Source organism: Camelus dromedarius, chromosome 16 (genome assembly GCF_036321535.1).
Source record: "Camelus dromedarius isolate mCamDro1 chromosome 16, mCamDro1.pat, whole genome shotgun sequence".
Classification (NCBI taxonomy): domain Eukaryota; kingdom Metazoa; phylum Chordata; class Mammalia; order Artiodactyla; family Camelidae; genus Camelus; species Camelus dromedarius.
This window is the reverse complement of record NC_087451.1, coordinates 54,513,995-54,536,225: the sequence shown is the minus strand read 5'-3', so window position 1 is coordinate 54,536,225 and position 22,231 is coordinate 54,513,995. Positions and strand designations below refer to the sequence as shown.

The 22,231-nt window shown below is 33.0% G+C and overlaps 1 protein-coding gene across 2 annotated transcripts in view; it reads left to right on the top strand.

Moving 5' to 3' along the window:
* Positions 1-22,231, top strand: part of NPEPPS (aminopeptidase puromycin sensitive) — an 88,387-nt gene that overhangs the window by 27,856 nt on the left and 38,300 nt on the right. For both annotated transcript variants that reach the window (XM_011000731.3, XM_064496003.1), the window contains one exon: positions 21,110-21,187. In XM_011000731.3, coding sequence (XP_010999033.3) covers positions 21,110-21,187 — 78 coding nt within the window. Of the gene's footprint in view, positions 1-21,109; positions 21,188-22,231 lie in introns of those variants that run through there.

The following is a 22,231-nucleotide window of genomic DNA, read 5'->3' as shown; positions in this document are numbered from 1 at the left end:
AATGATTATGTTAATAGTAACAATAATAAAAATAATGAAGAATTCATTGTTTATTCTGTGCTAGGCACTACTAAATGCATTACATAATCATATAGACATCCCTAGGTACTGAGAGGTTATATAAGTTATTATGGGTCATAAAATTGGCAACTGATTCAAACCTAGGCAGTTTGGCTCCTAAGGTCCATGCACTTATTACCACAGTCTACTTCCTGTCGTCAATTTAACCGTATCATATTAAAAATTTTTTTAAATTGAAGTACAGTTGATTTACAATGTGTTAGTTTCAGGTATACAGCAAAGTGACTCAGTTGTGTGTGTGTGTGTGTATTCTTTTTCAGATTCTTTTCCATTATAGTTTATTATAAGATATTGAATATAATTCCCTGTGCTAGGTCCTTGTTGTTTTTCTATTTTATATACAGTAGGCTGTATATGTTAATCCCAGACTTGTAATTTATCCCTCCCCCACTTTCCCCTTTGGTAACCATAATTTGTTTTCTGTCTGTGAGTCTATTTCTGGTTTGTAAATAAGTTCATTTGTATCAATTTTTTTTAGATTCCACATATCAGTGATATCATATGATGTTTGTCTTTCTTTGTCTGACTTACTTCTCTTAATATGATAATGTGTAGGTCCACCCATGTTGCTGCAAGTGGCATTATTTCATTCTTTTTTATGCCTGAGTAATAGTAGTATATATACACATTTATGTTACATTTTCATTATCCATTCATCTGTCAGTGGACATTTAGGTTACTTCCATATCTTGGCTACTGTAAATAGTGCTGCTGTGAACATTGGGGTGCATGTATCTTTTTGAATTTGAGTTTTCTCCAGATATATGCCCAAGAATAGGATTGCTGGATCATATGGTAACTATTTTTAGTTTTTTAAGGAACCTCCATACTGTTCTCCATAGTGGCTGCACCAATTTACATTCCCACCAGCAGTGTAGGAGTAAACACTCCATAATTTAAATATTAGTTTGTGTCTATACTACTTCCTATTAGAATCTAAGTTGCTTAAGGACCAAGAGCCGTGATTCATTCTTTTTCAATTGTGGTCTTCCATGGTATCTGACATATAGTAGGTGTTCAGTAAATACTTATTGAGTGAACTGAGGCAAAATCTAAAGAAATGGAGTAAGTCTGTCATATTTGTTAGGCCTGAATTTCTTCATATGCTTATTCTATTATGTATAACAAACAAAATTACATTTGGGATTACTTTTCATTAGCTTTAATTTGTATTTCACAGTCGAGATATTTACTAATTGTACGGTTCTATACAGTGTTTTAAATATTAAGGGAATGAACATAAAAATGGTAAATTATGTACTTTTTAGATTAAATGGAGAGAAAAACTGATTCCATAATATTATATAATATTGTATTATATACTTTTTTCCAGTTTTATTGAAGTATAATTAATAAAAATGTATATTTAAGTATGCAACTTGATATTTTGGTGTACAGATACATTGTGAAGTAACTATCACAAGCTAATTAACATATCCATCACCTCACATAGTTACCATTTTCTTTATCTTGTTTTATTTTGTTTTTTATGGTTAGAACACTTTAAGATCTACCCTCTTAGCAAAATTCAAGTATATACTACAGTATTGTTAACTATAGTCATATTAGATATACAGTAGATTCCTAGAACTTAGGCATCTTGCATAACTGAAACTTTGTTCCCTTTGACCAATGTCTCCCCATTTCCCCCTGCTCCTGGCAACCACTATTCTACTTTCTGCTTCTGTGAATTTATTTCAGATTCCATATGTATGATATCATGCAGTATATGTCTTTCAGTGTCTGTTTCACTTAGCATAATGTCCTCCAGTTTCATCCATGTTGTCACACATGGCAGGACTTTCCTTTTTAAGGCTGAATAATACACACACACACAAAACAGCATATTTTCTTTATCCATTCATCTGTCATCGATGGACATTTAGGTTGTTTCCATATCCATGGCTGTTGTGAATAATGCTGCAATGAACATGGGAGATAATGATTTCCTTTCCTTTATATGTAATACCCAGAGGTGGGATTGCTGGATAATAAAGTAGTTCTGTTTTCACTCTTTTGAAGAACCTCCATACTATTTTCCATAACGGCTGTACCAGTTTACATTCTCACCAACAGTATTGCAAGGGTTCCCTTTTCCTTACATCCTTGCCATCACTTGATTAGCATCTTTTGTCTTTTTTCATTAAATATATGCTGATCTTAAATGCTAAGTTGGAAGAGTTATTTGTTCTCCAAATCAGTGCTTCTTAAGTTTTTTCCGAAGACGTTAGCAGAAAATAATAATGTTTTCTTGGTACATCAGAAAGAAGAAGCTCACACGAGGAGGGAGTCAGAGATCTTTCATTCCTCAAGACCTATTGGTTGACCCAAAGGCCAAGGAAATCAGTATCTTGGTAAACCAGTAATTCATATTTAGAACTGCCACAGGACATTGTTTGGAAAAGCTCTCTTGTATATAGTTTCAGAATTGTAGAATTACAGAGGATCTTAGCTTCCAGAAACCTTATAATAAAATATCATTTTATTTATCTATGTATATATTCTATATAAATAATTTTTAAAATTTATCATATTTATTGATATATTTTATTTATTTATGCCTCCTCTTTTTCTCCCCTTAATCCTCAGATCTTTGTTGATTTTATTAGTCTTTTCAAAGAACCAACTTTTGATTTTTTTAAAATCTTCAATTGAATGTTTATTTTTTATTTCCTTAACTTCTCTTTATTATTTCCTTCTATTTTCTTTGGGTTTGTTTTAAGTTTTTTTTTTTTTTAAAAAGACTTCTTGAGATGGATGCTTGGCTTATTAATTGCTTTTCTAGTATATTCATTTAAAGCTATAAATTTTCCTCCTAAAAATATACTGCTTTTAGCTGCATCCCCCACTTCCTTTGGCTTGTTTGTTTGGAGGAAAATTTTTCAAGCAGTGACTGTAGCTGTTGCCTGCTGCTGCTGCTCCTCTTCCTCCTTCCCTCCTCTTCTTCCTCCCTCTTTTTTTTAAAAATAGTTTTATGAAGGTATATGCAGTATTGACATATAACAAACTGCACATATTAAAATGTATAGTTTGATACTTTTTGATCTGTGACTATAACAAGGATAATGAACATATCTGTTACCCCCACAATGTTTTCTCGTGTCCCTTTGTAATCCATTTGTCCCCTTCTCCATCCCCAGGTAGCCACTGATCTGCCTACATTTTTTGATGTGTTATATTTTTATCATTCAGTTCAAAATATTTTCAGATTTTTGACCTATAGGATATTTAGGTGTACCTGGAGATTTTCTAGTTTCATATATAGTATATTTCCTGAATGAAATATATATTCAGGAAATATACTATATATTTCAGTCCTTTGGACTTTAAGAATTGTTTTATAGCCCAAGATATGGTCAACTTTTAAAATCCTTTTGTGTGCTTCAAAAAGGTATAGTTTTTGGATGTAATAGTTTATGTATGTCTTATGAAGTCATGTTTGTTTGTTAATTTTGTTTAAATCTTCATTTTTACTGATTTTTTCCTACTTGTTTTAAGAATTACTGGTTAATGTTTACATGCTGTTTTTTTCTCATTCCTTACCTTCACTCTTTTTGAATCTTTATGTTTTAGGTATCTTACATAAACAGCTCATTGTACTTTCTTTTTCTTCATAATTCTAGTCTGAGAATTTTTACCATCTGAATAAAGCATTTAATCCATTTGCATTTAAAGTGATTACTGTTATTTGGCTTTAAACCTACCATTTTCTTATGTGCTTTCTCACATTCTCTTAATTAGACAAGTTAAAAAGATTGTTTTGTTGTTGTTGTTGTTGTTTTATGGATGTGTCAATACCCTCAAGAATTACAAGAGCCATCCCTGACTTATAAAAAAATCCAGTGTTAATGATCATTTTACCCTTCTCCTGGATAATACAAGGATCTTAGAGCTTAGATCTTAGATCTTAGATCTCAGATTATTTTAGATAATCTCCATTTATCCTCCTCTGACTTACATGCTATTGTTGTGGTGTAGTTTAAATATATTTAGTTAGTAAATGTTATTAAATAATAAAGATGTTATTGTTGTTATGTGGTATAATGGTCATTTAGCTTTACCCAAATATTTACCATTTTTGTTGTTCTTTATTCCAGCAATCCTTCTGGAATCATTGCTTTTTTTTGTTTCAAGAATACCATTTGTAATGTTTAATATGGGTCTGCTGATGGCAAAGTCTGTTTTTGTTTCTTTGAGAGTATCTTTATTTTCTTAACCTTCGTTTTGATTCCTACTTTATTGAAGTATAATTTATTTACAGTAAGATGTATTAATTTTTAGTGTCCATTTTGCAATTCAATGAGTTTTGACAGTCTATTTTATACGTAATAGTTTGTATCTCTAATCTCCTACCCCTATCTTGCTCCTCCCCCTTCTCTTTCCCCACTGGTAACCTCTAGTTTATTCTCTGTATTTATGAGTCTGTTTCTGTTTTGCTATATATATTCACTTGTCTTATTTTTTAGATTTCACCTATAAGTGATAGCCTACAGTGTTTCTCTGACTCATCCATATTATTGCAAGTAGCAGAATTTTATTCTTTTTATGGCTGAGTAGTTTTCCATCATCTGTTGATGAACACTGGAGCTGCTCCCATACCTTCACTATTGTAAATAATTCTGCTCTGAACATTGGAGCGCATTATCTTTTCAAATTAGTGTTTTCATTTTTTTCAAATCAATAGTCAGAAGTGGAATTGCAGGGTCATATGGTAGTTGTATTTTCAGTTTTTTGAGGAACCTCCATACTGTTTTCCATAGTGGCTACACCAACCTACATTTCTATCAGTGGTGTGCAAGTTTCCCTTTTCTCCACATCCTCACCAACATTTATTATTTGTAGACTTTTTGATGATAGCCATTCTGACATAGGTGTGAAGTGATATCTCATTGTTGTTTTGATTTGTGTTTCTTTAATAATGAGAGATTTTGAGCATTTTTTCCCATGTGCCTGCTAGCCACTGTATGTCTTTTTTGAAGACCTGTCTGTTCAGGTCTTCTGCCCATTTTTTGATTGGGCTGTTTGTTCTTTTGATATTGAGTTGTATGAGCTATTTATATATTTTGGATATTAATCCCTAGTCAGTCATGTCATTTTCAAATATTTTCTCTCATTCCATAGGTTGTCTTTTGTTTTGTCAATGGTTTCCTTTGGTGTGCAAAAGCTTTTAAGTTTAATTAGTTTAATTAGGTCCCATTTGTTTACATTTGCTTTTATTTCTTTTGCCTTAGGAGACAGACCCCCCCCCCCAAATTATTGCTGTGATTTATGTCAAATAGTGTTCTGCCAGTGTTCTCCTCTAGAAGTTTTATGGTTTCAGGTCTTATATTTAAGTCCTTAATCCATTTTTAGTTTATTTTTGTATATGGTGTGAGGAAATGTTCTAATCTCATTGTGTGACATGTAGCTGTCCAGTTTTCCCAGCATTACTTACTGAATAGACTGTCCTTTCTCCGCTGTATATTCTTGTCTCCTTTGTCATAAATTAATTAACCACAAATGCCTGGGTTATAACATTCATTTTTGAGGATTAATTTTTGCTGGCTGTAAAACTCTAGATTGGCCATTATTTTCTTTCAGTACATTGACTTATTCCACTGTCATCTTTCTTCCATTGCTAATCTTAAGAAGTCAGCTTTCAGGCTGTTATTTCTTTAACACTAGTTCTCCCCCAAACCTCCCTAGCCTAGCTGCTCTTAGTCTTTGGTTTTCTGCAGTTTAACTATACTGTACGTAGTTGGCTTTTTTTTTTCCTTTTTTAAAAATTCTTATATTTTATTGAAGTGTAGTTGATTTACAATGTTAGTTTCAGGTGTAGAGAATATACATACATACATGTATATACATACATACATATATTTTTAGTTTCTTTTCCATTACAGCTCATTACAAGAAATTGAATATAGTTCTCTCTGCTGTACAGTAGGTCCTTGTTGTTTATTTATTTTATTTATAGTAATGTATATCTGTTAATCCCAAACTCCTAATCTGTCCCTCTCCCCTACCCCCCACTTCCCCCAGTTGGCTTTCTTTTTAATGTAGACTGCTTGGGATTTGAAGGGCTTGGTGAATCTGTGACTTAATATCTTTTAATTGGTTTTAGAATGGTCTCAGTCATTACCTTTTCAGCTACTGCTTTTACTTCATTCTGCCCTCTCATCTGCTCTCCTGGGATTCCAGTTAAATGTGTGTTTGTTCTCCTAACAGTATCCTCCATCTTTCTTATCCTTCCCTGTATTTTTTATCCTTTTGTCATTATGTGCTTTGCTTTGGGTCTTTTATTTTGGCTTGTCTTCCAACTCACTAATTCTTTTCCTCAGCTGTGTCTAATCTGCTTTTAAGATTGTCCATTGAAGGTGTTTTGTTTCATTTTTTTGTTATTGTATGTTTTTGTTCTGTAATTTATTTTTCCAAGTGCACAGGTTGTTTGGTTATTTTTTTGTTTGGTAGTTTCTCATTCCCTGTCAAGTTTTTCAAGCTTGGGCTTTTATCTTCTTGAGCATAGAAAATGTATAAAAATATCTGCTAATATCTAGGGGCTCCTGTTTTATTTTATTGCCCATTGTTTTAAGTGGTTTCATTTAATTTGTCTTGTTCTCTGATGTAGCAGGGTTTATTTGATTATTAAAAAATTTTTTTTTAACTTTTGATTATGAAATAATTTGAATATTACAAAAGTTCCAAAACTAGTTAAATAACTCTGGTATAGCATTCACCCAGCGTTGGATGTTAAATTAGGAAAATTGTATCGTCAAAATAAGATGATCCTCTTCTTCATTTGGAGATTTTTGTTGAGTTCATCTAGGGGTCACTAGTACTCAGATATAATCTTTTTCTAATATCAGGGCTTCACATTTTCTGAAGTTTTATTGCAGTCTGTGTGTGGACTAGTTTTCTTCATAGTCACTTTTATGATGAGGTTATCACCTTTTGAGATTCGAATTCAGAGAAGGAAATGATTTACCAAGACCCCTCCAGTCTTGATGGGCCCTGAATTCCAACTTTTGTCCCAGGGGCCCACAAGACTCAGCCTCTAAGGCATGTCTGCCTGATCAACAAATGACTCCAGAACAAAAGTTGCCTGGCATGCAGAAGCTTCCTCTTTCTAAAATCCTGTTTCTTCTTCATCCTGACTTCCTTATCTTGTTGCTTCTTTATGCTTTTAAAAAGGGATTTTTCCCCCATCTAGCTTTTTGAGTTTTGAGGGAGTTGACTAAGAGAGGAGAATTTGTTTAAATTATATACTGTAACATTACTTGAAATAAAGTTTCTAATTGTTTTACAGATGAGGAAACTAAGATCCAGATAGATTAAGTAATAGTGTAAGAGAAGGTCTAGAATCCATGTCTTTGTGTTACTCTAGTGTTTGTACTGCTGAAGAGTCATTTAACTAAATACACAACAGTCATTTTAAAGTAGGCATATTCTAGAAGGAATTTCTTTGTTCTCTTGGACCTGATTCATATTTGGAAATGGCTAATTCTCTTTAGACTTTCTGGATAGCCTAATGGGATAGGATCATCACTACATTATATAAATCCATTTCAAAATATGGAACTGTGAATATAGGTACTGCTTGAACTATGTGCATACACCAGAATGGCTCCTAAAACCATAGAAACAATATGGTAGGTAGGCCTACCGTATTCAATTAAAAAGCAAAATTAAATTAACAAAACAATTTAAAAAAAAACAAAATAAAACCTCATCACATGTTTAATGTAGTACTGAATTATACAGGCATATGTATATGTGGGCTGTATAGAATTATGTGGAGTAGGTTTCCTATTACACACATACAGCAGTGCCTTGGAGGAAATGACATTCTGAGCTCCAAATAGACGGTTTATAAAGGAACTTTTGAAGTACAGTTGAATTGGAACTTCTAATATTGGAGTTTTTAGGAGATTTTACATTTGTATCTCAATATAATACAAGGGCAGAATCCAATACAGGTCTTTTTAGGTGACTTAAGTAATAACAACTTTGGCTGACTTTATGTATTTTTTCTGTTTCAGTCTTTTAAAAAATGTGGCCTCCTGAGTGTACCATCTTGTAGTTCTCTCTTTGTATTTCCTTTTCTGTGATGAAATTTCATCATATTTAAACATTCAGGGGAAAAAAGTGTTTCACAGCTCAACTAATGATTACCTTTCAGTCCAAGATCATCATGCTCAAATATTAATATAGGAAGCCTTTTTTGATGCAGAGAAGAGGGAGAAAGAGAGTATATGTGTTGAGAGCTAACATTAAAAAGTTAAATGGAGTGAGGAAGAGGAGCAGTTGTTCTAAATTTAAAACTTACTGCTTCTGCTAAATTTTCCTCGTGAAATACCAACTTTAGTTGATTGTGAACTTCCTTTTTAATATAAATGTAGCATCTTCTGAAGAATTGTTTTTTCTTTGCTTATCTTGAAGCTTGTTATAAATCAGTACATAAAGAGCTTCCTCTTTTTTATGGTGAAATAGTATTCCATGGAATATATTTATCGTAAATCATTAATTTTGATATATATTGTCAAATTGTACTGTCAGATTGTATTGTCATATTGTACCAATATCTACCAGCTTGTTAATCAAACACCCTGCTCAGCAGCATATCTTCTCAATTTTTTTATCTTTGTTGATCTGATAGGTTAAAAAAAATGGGTATTTTGCAGTGCCTTTACTTTGCATTTCTTTTTATTGTAAAATTTAAATCTTTTCATATGTTTATAAAACCATTTGTATTTTATTCTTCTGTTATCTGTCTGTTCATATCATTGCCCATTTTGATTGGATGCTGCCCTTTTTCACTGATACTACTTTTTCCATAATATGAGTTGTAATTTTTCCCCTAATTTCTTATAGATCTTTTGATTTTTGTTTATGGTTATTTTTGTAATTCTGAAGTATTTTTGCATTAAATGTATTTGTTTCTTTTGTAACTTATAGATCTTAAGGCATATTTATTTATTAAACGTTTTTAAAGCTTTATTTAATTGAAGTAGAGTTGATTTACAATATTGTATTAGATTCAGGTATACAGCAGTGATTTAGTATTTTTTCAGATTATACTCCATTAAAAGTTATTACAAGATAATGGTTATAATTCCCTGTGCTATACAGTATATCTTTGTTGCTTATCTATTTTATACATAGTAGTTTGTATCTATTAATCCCATACCCCTATATTGCTCCTCTTACCTTCCTTCTCCCCTTTGGTAACCACTAGTTTGTTTTCTATATCTGTGAGTCTGTTTCTGTTTTGCATATACATTCAATTGTATTATTTTTAAGATACCATATATAAGTGATATCATCTGGTATTTGTCTTTCTCTGTCTGACTTGTTTCACCAAGCATAATATTCTTTAGGGCCATCTACATTGCTGCAAATGGCAGAATTTCTTCTTTATATCTTAGTAATTTTCTATTTTGTGTGTATATACCACATCTTTACCTGTTCGTCTGTTGATGGGCACTTGGGTTGCTTCCTTGTCTTGGCTATTGGAAATAGTGCTGCTATGAACACTGGGGTGCATGTATCTTTTCAAATTAATGTTTTTGTTATTTCTCTGTCTGACATTTCACTAGGCATAATATTCTTTAGGTCCATTTACGTTGCTGCATATGATGTATAACTTAAAGAGAATTAACAACACTAAGATATTATCCCTAACTAAGAATATTATTTACCTTTCCATTGTCTGTCTTTTGTGTCTGTAAGTAATGTTTAAAATTTTCTTTATAAAGATTTTATACACTTACTAAATATATTCCCAGATGATTTATACTGATACCAAAACCAGGCAAAGACACTACCAAAAAAGAGAATTATAGGCCAATATCACTGATGAACACAGATGCCAAAATCCTCACCAAAATATTAGCAAATAGAATCCAACAGCACATAAAAAAGATTATACATCATGACCAAGTGGGGTTCATCCCTAGGACACAAGGGTGGTTCAACATACACAAATCAATCAATGTAATACATCACATCAACAAGAGAAAGGACAAAAACCACATGATCATCTCAATAGATGCAGAAAAAGCATTTGATAAAATTCAACACCCATTTATGATAAAAACTCTCACCAAAGTGGGCATAGAGGGAACATATCTCAACATAATAAAAGCTATATATGACAAACCTACAGCCAGCATAGTACTCAACAGTGAAAAACTCAAAAGCTTCCCACTAAAATCTGGGACAAGACAAGGATGCCCACTATCACCACTCCTATTCAACATAGTCTTGGAAGTCTTGGAAGTCCTAGCCACAACAATCAGACAAGAGAGAGAAATAAAAGATATCCAAATTAGAAAAGAAGAGGAAAAAGTGTCACTGTATGCCGATGACATGTTACTATATATAGAAAACCCTAAAAGGTCCACACAAAAATTAGAGCCAATTGAAGAATTCAGCAAGGTAGCAGGTTACAAGATTAACATTCAAAAATCAGTTGCATTTCTTTACACTAACGATGAATCAACAGAAAAAGAAAGTAAAGAAACAATCCCCTTTAAAATAGCACCCAAAGTAATAAAATACCTAGGAATAAATCTAACTAAGGAGGTGAAAGAATTATACACAGAAAACTATAAACCACTGATGAAGGAAATTAAAGAAGACTTTAAAAAAAATGTAAAGATATCCCATGCTCTTGGATTGGAAGAATCAGTATTGTTAAAATGATCACACTGCCCAAGGCAATCTACAGCTTTAAGGCAATCCCTATCAAATTACCCAGGACATATTTCACAGAACTAGAACAAATCATCATAAAATTTATATGGAACCATCAAAGACTAGAATTGCCAAAGCATTACTGAAGAGAAAGAAAGAGGCTGGAGGAATAACTCTCCCAGACTTCAGACAATACTACAGAGCTACAGTCATCAAGACAGCATAGTATTGGTACAAAAACAGACATATAGACCAATGGAACAGAATAGAGAGCCCAGAAATGAACCCACAAACTTTTGGTCAACTAATCTTCGACAAAGGAGGCAAGAATATACAATGGAATAAAGACAGTCTCTTCAGCAAATGCTGTTGGGAAAACTGGACAGCAGCATGTAAAGCAATGAAGCTAGAACACTCCCTTACACCATACCCAAAAATCAGCTCAAAATGGATCAAAGACTTAAACATAAGACAAGATACAGTAAACCTCCTAGAAGAAAATACAGGCAAAACGTTATCTGACATACATCTCAAAAATGTTCTCCTAGAACAGTCTACTCAAGCAATAGAAATAAAAGCAAGAATAAACAAATGGGACCTAATGAAACTTACAGGCTTCTGCACAGTAAAGGAAACCATAAGTAAAACAAAAAGACAACCTACGGAATGGGAGAAAATTTTTGCAAATGAAACCGACAAAGGCTTGATCTCCAGAATATATAAGCAGCTCATACGACTTAATAAGAAACAACCAAACAACCCAATCCAAAAATGGGCAAAAGACCTAAACAAGCAATTCTCCAAGGAAGACATACAAGTGATCAAAAGGCACATGAAAAAATGCTCAGTATCACTAATTGTCAGAGAAATGCAAATCAAAACTACAATGAAGTATCACCTCACACCAGTCAGAATGGCCATCATTCAAAAATCCACAAATGACAAATGCTGGAGAGGCTGTGGAGAAAAGGGAGCCCTCCTACACTGCTGGTGGGAATGCAGTTTGGTGCAGCCACTGTGGAAAACAGTATGGAGATTCTTCAAAAGATTAGGAATAGACTTAACCATATGACCCAGGAATCCTGTTCCTGGGCATATACCCAGAAGGAACCCTACTTCAGGATGACACCTGCATCCCAATGTTCATACTAGCACTATTTACAATAGCCAAGACATGGAGACAGCCTAAATGTCCATCAACAGATGACTGGATAAAGAAGAGGTGGTATATTTATACAATGGAATACTATTCAGCCATAAAAACCGACAACATAACGCCATTTGTAGCAACACGGATGCTCCTGGAGAATGTCGTTCTAAGTGAAGTAAGCCAGAAAGAGAAAGAAAAATACCATATGAGATGGCTCATATGTGGAATCTAAAAAAACAAAAACAAACAAAGCATAAATACAAAACAGAAACAGACTCATAGACATAGAATACAAACTTGTGGTTGCCAAGGGGGCGGAGGGTGGGAAGGGATAGACGGGTATTATGAATGGGGTCTTATCTTCCATTATGTCTTTTAGTTATAAGATATACAAGGCTCTTGATTTCTCTATCATGCTACCTTTACTAAATTTTCTTACCATTTCTAGTAGTTTCTCAGTTGACTGTCTTGGATTTTCCTGACCTGTAGTCTTATCACTTGCAAGCACTGAACTTTTATCTATATCTGTTTATTAGGAGTTTCTATTGAGAGTGATTAATGGACTTTTTGTTTGTTTTTAGCATCTATGGTGTAAACTGCTTTCATCCCTTAATCTGTCCAGCCGTGTTTAAAACACTGTAAGAAATGTTTTGGGATTAGGATAGAAGATATCCATCTGTTTTTAGTATGACCCCCTCTCCTTAAAAAAAACTCTTTATTGTGAAAATTATCATGTACAACAAAAAGTATGTATAACAATTTTAGTATATGTGCCACTGAAGCAAGCACAGAAGTACATATAGCAATTACATAGCTTAGTACTGTAACCCTAAAAACCTCTCATGCCCCTTTCTGATCACATCCTCTCCTTCCCCCAGGAGATTACATTACTTTGACTTTTGAGGTAATACTTTTCTTAGCTTGCTTTGTAGTGTGACAATGTAAGTGTAAATCCCTGAATGATGTAGCTTAAAATTTGCCCTTTTTTTGTACTTTATGTAAATGGAATCACATAGTAAATACGTGTGGTTACTTTTACTCACTGTTAAGTTTTAAAGATTTATCTATGTTTTGTGTAGCTGGAGTTTATTCTTTTTTTGTCACTCTCTTGTATTCCATTATAGGAATATACCAAATGTACTTATCTATTTTCCTTTTGGTGGGCATTAATGAACATCTGGGTTGTTTCATTTTGAGGCTACTGTGCACAATGCTGCTATATGTACATTCTTAATGTTTAGCCTGGTGCACATAAGCAGACTTTTCCATAAAGCGTATGCCTAGGAGTGGAGTTGCTAGGTTGTAGGGTATAACCTATCTTCAGGCTATATCAGTTATACTACCTCCAGAAGTAAGTTCCAGCTGTTTCATGTACTCTTTAACACTTGATATTTTTAGATTTATTGCTGTTAGCTAACCTGTTGGGTATCTGATTGAGGTTTTAATTTTTTATTTCCTAATTTTAATAAGCTTGGTTACCTTTTATATGTATATTGGACGTAAGTATTTCCTCTTGTGATGTGTCTACTAAAGTTTTTTTATCCATTTTTCTACAGGGTTCTTTGTCTTTTTCTTACAATTTAAAGGAGTTCTTTTTATGTTTTGGATGTAAGTTCTTTACCACTTGTGTGTAACAGATATCTTCTGCATCTTCACTTTCTTAATGGTGCCTCTTAATGTGCAGAGTTCTTAATTCTTGTGGGGTCAAATTTATCATTCTTTTCCTTTATGATCATTGCTTTTTATGTCCTTAAAATGTTTTTCCCTATTCCAACATCATGAAGATATCTTCCTGTATTATCTCCTAAAAGCTTTATTGTTTTGACTTCCATAATCTGCTTCATAGGTGTGGTATGAATCCAGGTTCAGCTTGGTTTTTTTTACTCCTCAGTGGAAATTCTTTTGTCCCAATACCACTTACTAGAACATTATCCTTTCCCCACTGCTTTGTAGTTTTTCATTTGGTAGTTCACAGGTAGAAATGATACTTTTAGTCTCTATTGATTAAGTTTTTGGTCAACAGTCTATAAGTTTAGTAGTATTTTAAAATATATTCTATTTTGATAACAACTGGTATTATTTAAATTTGAAAAAATGTGAGACACTTCAGTATCTAGGTAAGGTAATTTTGCTTATGTTGTTAATCCAGGAGATCAGAGAATCAGTGAGACCTTACAGGAAGCCTGCGGGTCACAGGAAGGAAGCTATTATTTGTTTTTTAATTTTTGTTTATTGCTTTACGTAGCATAGTACAGATTGAATAAAAGGTTAAATTGAAATATAGGATTTAAGCGCATGTGGATGTATTTAGCAAATTTTCATTTAGGAGAAACTTTCACCTAGATATTTTTAAATAAGGAAAGCAGGAATTACCTTATAATTACTCATTGTGTTATTCGTTGATAATACAAATCGGTTTAAACAACAATAGGTTCCCTCACAGAGGTATGTGCTTACTAAATAGAAGGCATTGTATCCCCCTTGAGGCCCGTTAAGGCAGAAGGGAGAACCAGACTTAACATATTAAGTGACAGAGTGGGGAAGGCCAGCATAGAGGGGGAAAATTACAATGAGGTGAGTGAACTAAATTCATGAAGGGGCCAGGGAAACTGATGCATTTGTTTCCTGAAGATCCTAGTATTTGTGGAACTGAGCAGGGTAATTTAAAGGAAAAATGCTGGACCAAATAGCATGCCTACACAGATGCTGAACAGAAAACAAACTGTATATTCCAGAAGAACTTACATGAGAGAGGTTCACAAATTTTGGCAGAGACTAAGTGGTACAATGATTAAGACTGTTTGCTTTTTTTTTTTAATAGTTAAGAGCATTTTGCATTGGCTGATTGTGCAAACAAGTTGAGCTACTTCACCTTTTGTGTTCTCTAAGGATGAGTCTGGTTTTTGAATTATGGTTGGTCTGAATCCTAAAGACCTAGGCAAGAGTGCCTCCTTATCAATAAGTCATACTTGGAAAACCCAGAATGAGAGCACTTAGTCATTAGATTTGTTTGATAAATGGGCTTGTCATAAAAATTTGACCAGGGTCCAAAGGAATATTTTTTAAAAGATTTTGTAAATATGTAAAGCTTTCATAGTCAATATATACACATGATGCCAGATTCAAAAGGTGTACAGTACTAACTAAGCCTGCTTCCCCCCTTCCTGGCCTCCCAACTCTCCTGACGAGAGACAGGAGAGTTTTGTATGTATCCTTCCTCAGATGTTCTGTGCATTTACGTACCTATGTTCATATGTGTGTGTGTCTATATAGCTACATATATCTATAGATATATGAATATATATACGTGTGTTTGTGTATATATCTATATATACATATGTATTGTGTGTGGTCATAAATGATAGCATACTGTGTACATAGTTCTGAATTTTTTAAAATTGTAAGTCAAAATTATATCTTAATTGCTTTATTTTTTAATTTTTTTTGTTGTTGAAATATAGTCAGTTTACAATGTGTCAATTTCTGGTGTACAGCATAATGTTTCAGTCATACATATATGTACATATATTCCTTTTCATTATAGGTTACTACAAGATATTGAATATAGTTCCCTGTGCTATACAGTAGAAACTTGTTTATCTCAATTGCTTTTTAAAACAATACATTTAAAATCCAATTTATAGGTCTGTCTTGTAATAAACTCTGTAGGTATCTAGTGTCATTAGTAAACTTTAATAGTCAAAGTGAATATTGTAGTAGTTTTGACTGTAAGATTTTTCTTGTTATGGCTTTACATATGTTATGGTTGTATTCAAGTTCTGCTTCTATTTAGTAGATCACTAACATACACACTTCAGTGCATGCATGCTTATATCCAGATATGTATATGTCTACAGATTTGAAAATGCCAATTATATTTAATTTTTAATTAATTTTTTATTTAATTTTCTTTCTGAAATGTAGCTCTCTGTGATAAGTAATTTCAGCAAATTATTTTTATGTTCCTTATTTATATAGGTATAATGAATTAATTGTAGTTGAATTAATACAGAGCTGTGTTAGATATATTATGATCTAGAAAAAAGTGTTTTATTTTTTTAATAACATAACCAGGCACTATGCTAAGCACTTTACATAAAGTATATTTATAAACTTCAGATAACTAAGGAGCAGGCAATGATTTTAATTTTATAGGTATGAAAACGAAGGCTTAGAGAGTTGAATAACCACGTATGCCCAATTACAAGATTTCTATTCTCCCATTTTAAAGATTTTTTTAGAAAGTTTTTTAGTCAAGGTTTAAGTTTGGTTAGGTTTAATTTTATCATTTATAAATGACATAGCAAAGTGTCTACTTATAATGCTCAATTTATATGTATACATTTTAAATTATAAATATGTTAATATAAACTTATTGATATCAGTATTAAATTAATATAAATATTAATTTAGAAATACTGTCTTTTCTTCTGTACTTCAAGGAAGCATAATATTCAGACTTTACATATGTGGCTTTCTACTCTTTGAGCAATCTAATTGTTCTAGAGCAAATATTATCTTCTAAGGTATTTGACATAGATCCTTTCTTGAATCACTAAATTATGTTGTAACTGGAAGTTTTCTCCCTAGCCATAAATCCCCATTCATATAACATTAATAAATTGGTTTTATATTAATATATCATATGGATAGTATTGTTGCTCTCTATGACGTAATTGCTTAGTCTCTTGCTTTTTGAAGTGATCTATTCATTATGTTGATATTTACTGGACATACTATGTGCCAGAAACTGTTCTGGCATTGGAGGTAGAGTGGTGGACAAAACCAAGAATCAACATTCCAGATACATATATATTCAATTTGAAAAGGGATAATAACAAATATATGATGTAAAGTAGTGATAAGTAGTCGAAATCACAATAAGAGGATGTCAAATGAAGACTGTTCTTTAAGGTGACGGAACAGATCTCTAAAGAAGTGATTTGAGCAGAGACCTGAATGACATAAAATGTGTAGATAACTGGGGAAAGAACTTTCTAGGAAGTTGCAGAAACCCTGAGGTTGGAGAATGCTTGTGGTCTTTGAGGAACAACAAAGAGGCACCAGCTGCAAAATATGAGTTCTAGTTACTGCTCCACATCCTCGACAACATTTTGTTATATGCTTCATGTGTACACCATTATATTTCTTCTTCTGTATACCCTGTGTGCTCACCACCAAAAATTTCATTTCCTTTACTCATTTTGCCCTTTCCCAGACACCACCCACCCCTACACCCCAGCTCTGGTAGCCAATACTCTGTTCTCTGTATCTGCATGTTTGGTTTAGTTTGTTCCTTTATTTTGGCCTTGTTTGGTTATTTACTAGTTTTTTATATTCCACATACGAGTGATAGCATATGGTATTTGTTATTTTCTATCTTATTTATTTTACTTAGTTTAATATAATAACCTCACGATCCACTCTTTTGTTGCAAATGACAAGCTTTCATCTTTTTATGGCTGAGTAATATTCCATTGTTATGTATACCACATCTTTATTCATTTATCTGTTGATGGGTGCTTAGGTTGTTTCCATATATTGGCTATTGTAAATGATGCTGTGATGAACATAGGGATGAATGTATCTTTTTGAGTTAGTGTTTTTGTATTCTTTGGATAAATACTCAGAAGTAGGATAGCTGGATTATATGGTAGTTCTGTTAATTTTTTGAGGAATACACCATACAGGGGCTGCACCAATTTATGTTCCCACCAGCAGTGGATAAAGATTCCCTTTTCTCCAAATCCTTGCCAACATTTGTTATTTTTCACCTTTAAAAAAAAATTTTTATTATTATTTTTTGTGGGGGCGGGCAAAATAGTTTTGTTTGTTTGTTTGTTTTTAAATGGAAGTACAGGGGCTTGAACCCAGGACCTTGTGCATGCTTAGCATGTACTCTACCATTGAGCTATAGCCTCCCCCCTATTTCTTATCTTTTTATAATAGTCAGTCTAACAGGCGTGAGGGAATATCTCATTGTGGTTTTGATTTGCATTTCCCTAATAGTGATGTTGAATATGTTTTCATGTGCCTGTTGGCCATCTGTATGTCTTCTTTGGAAAAATGTCTATTTAGTTCCTCTGTCCATTTTAAAATCAGGTCGTTTTGGTTTTTTGTTGTTGAGTTATGTGTGTTATTGTTGAGTTATATGTGTTCTTTGTATATTTTGGATGTTAACCCCTTGTCAGATATATCATTTGAAAATATCTTCTCCCACTTGGTAGGTTGTCTTTTTGTTTTATTGATGGTTTCCTTTGCTGTGCTGAACCTTTTTAGTTTGGTGTAATCCCATTTGTTTATTTTTGCTGTTGTTTCCCTTGCCTGAGGAAACATATCTAGAATTATATTGATTGCTAAGTCCAGTGTCAGATTCTTGCCCATGTTTTGAATTGTCTGTCTTTTTATCATTGAGTTGTAGTTTTTATGTATAGTCTAGATATTGTCATAAATATAAACTATTTTTTTCTGAGCTGTGGTTTGTCTAGTCATTTTCTTAATAGTGTCTTTTGATAATCACAAGTTTTAAATATTAATGAAATCTGATTTATCAAATTTTTTCTTTTGTCCTCTGCGAGAAACAATTGCGTAGCTCAAGCAGATTTAGTTTTTCATTCTGAATATTTTAGGACTCCATTAGAGGCTTTGATCTCACTGATTAGCTGCTGTGTGAAGAACAGATAATAAGGCAGTAAAAGTGGAAACAGACCAGTTAAGAGGCTATTGTCGTGGTCTTGGAGAGAAATAATGGTACATTGGCCTAGACGCTAGTGGTGGAGACGTTGAAAAGTCTGGAATTAAAGGTATAGGCTGTTGAATTTGCTTTTTGGATTGTGGTATAAGAGACAGACAAGAGGGGAGGGAGTTAGGATGATTCATATTTTTGGCTTGAGCCACTAGATAAATGATGGTGCCATTTACAGAATATCCAAAACTACAGTTGACCAAGGTTATTTCAAACTCTAATGTACGTTTGCCAAGTAGCATGTTGTCTAATATGAAGTAATTGGAAGAGTATGCCATAATACAAGAGACTTTTTAAGAATTCAAATATATGATTACTCTCTGTTTACTAAGATAGAATTTTGGAGGAAATTTTGCTCTCTTTTGTACACATGTAATATAGTTAATATGTACATTCAGAAGCACTTGCTATAGAATATAATCTAGCGGTACAATTCGGGATTGTTTCATTCTTAACCCTTGAAGTGTTTCTTGCTTCCCTGTAGGCTAAAATTCTATTCTTGGGGATCAAGTTAGAGCATATCTCAGGTTTCTGCCAGCAAAAGTCATTGTTTCAGTAGATATTTCATCAGTAATATATGTATACCAAGTCTTGAGTTTCTGTTCAAATTTAGGAGCTAACCTATGATATAGTACTAAGAATTATGGCAATTGGAGTAGGAAGGGAACTGAGTTCTAGTCCACTTGTGTGACCTTAGGCAAATCATTAGCTTTATATGCCTCATTTCTTCATCTGTAAAATGAGAGATAATTGATTAAAGTTTTTTAAAAATCTGAAATCATGGTTTCTTTCTGGTTTTGTAAAGATTTTGGCTTTATACAGACATGTTTGTATTAGAAACATTGGAAATTTAATCTTTGTGTGATTCATTTTTTTAAAAAAGAGTGATTTGTGGGCATCTTGCCTGGCTCACAGAATGTTACTAAATCTGAATCACTGTTAACTCATATCAAACTTAACCCTGTGACTAATAAGGCTACCTCTCTTTTAGTAACACCTTTATTGAGACATTATATTCACATATCGCACGATTCATTCACTTAAAGTGTACAATTCAGTGGTTTTTAGTATATTCACAGAGTTGTGCAGCCATCGTCAGAATCAATTTTACAACATTTTCATCATCCCAAAAAGAAAGTACCCATGAGCAGCCACTTCCCATTTCTGCATAACCTTCCAGCCCTAGGCAACCACTAATCTACTTTCTGTTTCTATAGATTTGCCTATTCTGGATGTTTCATATAAATATGTGGCCTTTGTGTCTGATTTCTTTCACTTAGCATGATGCTTTCAAGGCTTATCCATATTGTAGCATATATCAGCACTTCATTTGTTTTTGTTGTCGAATAATATTCCATTGTATACCACATTTCATCTGTTCATCAATTGATGGATATTTGGGTTGTTTTTACCTTTTGGCTGTTGTGGATAATGCTACTATGAACATTTGTGTATAAATTTTTATATGGATGTATGTTTTCATTTCTCTTGGATATATACCTAGCGGTGAGATTTCTGGGTTATATGGTAACTCTGTATTTAATCTTTTAAAGAATGCTAGGCCGTTTTCCAGAGCATTTGGAAACATTTTTACATTCCTACCAGCAATGCATGAAGGTTCCAAATTCTCTGCATCCTCCCTTAAACTTACTATTATCTATCTATTTGGTTATACTCATCCTAGTGGGTATGAAGTGGTATCTCACTGTGGTTTTGACTTGCCTGATGGTTAAAGATCTTGAACATCTTTTCATATGTTTATTGAGGCTACCTCTTTGGGCTGTTTTTCTTTCGGAATGGGAATGTGATGTGGTTGGGAGTTGATCTGTTTTGCTCTTTTCCTGAAGTGTCAACTAAGCATTCTGAAGTATCCATTAAATAATCATTCTCTTCTCACTCCTGGTAAGGAGTAAATCAAAGCCTTAATTTAATCCACACACCTCTAATACCTTTTTTATTTCTGTAAAATGTAACAACAAAGAATTTCCCTGGAAGTAAGTATACCTTGGTGGAATTGTTACCTATGTTTGGGTAGGGGACAGAACTTTCAATGAACTATCTTTTAATACGAATCTTGGCAATCTGCTCAATCTTTCAGTGTTCCTAAGTAAGACTGCAACATATAAAGCAGTATCATAGTCACACAAAGATGAGAATGAAGTGTTTCTAGGAATCTGGTAGAAAACCTTTTCTCATTTATAGTAGCTTTATGTCATAAAAGTTTTGTAAATTAATATAGGATGTGTAATTGTTTTTAAGGAGCATATTTAATTTAGGTTACATAGCCTAAAGTAGATTAGTTTGAAATGATACGCTTGTTAATAGGAACTTAATTTATTAAAATAAGAATATTTAGTTTTAGTAGATGTTTTGCTCTTGAAAATGTTAATTGTTGCATTCTGGATTTGGTCTTACCAGTCCAGTCAGGTTTGTGAAGTAACTTTTTTTTTCTATTCCAGAAATACATGCTACAGGATTCAACTATCAGAATGAAGATGAAAAAGTCACCTTGTCTTTTCCTAGTACTCTCCAACCAGGTAAGAGATGTGGCTTTTATAAAATCCCATAATGAACAGTGACATCTTATTTCAAAAATTCTTTATTGTATGACCGCCCCCCCGCCCTCCCCCCCCAACCCCCCACCTTTAAGTGTGAAGATAGAGTTTAAGAAACAGTCAAGTTCATTGCAACTTTTGGGCCACCAGAAGAAAACAAAAAATGATCATCCTATCCTAGAATATAATGCATTGTTTTCACCTTTTCAGTTTCCGTTTTTAAAAAATACATCTATCTAGGTCCATCTTCTATTAATTGAATCTGGATGATTTTGAGGTACAACCAGCGATTAGATGGATATTATGCTAGTTAGGGCATGGAAGGAAAGAGTTGTTGATATGTTATTATGTAGTGTGCTGTATAAAAGGACAAAGAAACTAGACTTTCTAAGCTTAATAAAATAGAAAAAAATATATGCAAATCAATTGGTAAAGCACTAAGACTTTTATTAATGAGCACGTGAAAAGGTACAGATAATTTGTGTGAATGAAAATACAAATAACTAATAAACATGTGAAAAGATATTTGGCCTCCTAGTAATGAGAAATATTGAAACAACAGCTACTGATATACCAGTTTTTGCCTGTCATGTGAGCTGAAGTTAAAAAAAAGATTCTCAATGATGTGACTGTCTTGATATTACTGGTAGGAGTGGAAATCCATGTAATTTATTTGGAAAGCAGTCTGGCAGTATGTATTAAAAGCCTAAACATGTTCATGTCTTTTGACCCCGCAATTCTGGTAATAGGAATGTATTCTAAAGAAAAATCATAAATACAGGAAATGCTTTATGCCTACACATGTCTATTGAGATATTACTTAAGGTAGTAAAAAAATTAGAATCAATACATTTGTCCAACACTAAGGGAATAATTAAGCTAATTATGACATATCTGTATGGTGGAATATATATAGCAATTAAAAGTGAGGTTTGTGAATTCTTAACACTGTAAGGTGCTTATTATAATGTAAAACTGAAAAGCAGAATACAAAATTACATATACAGGGTGATGAATCATATCTCT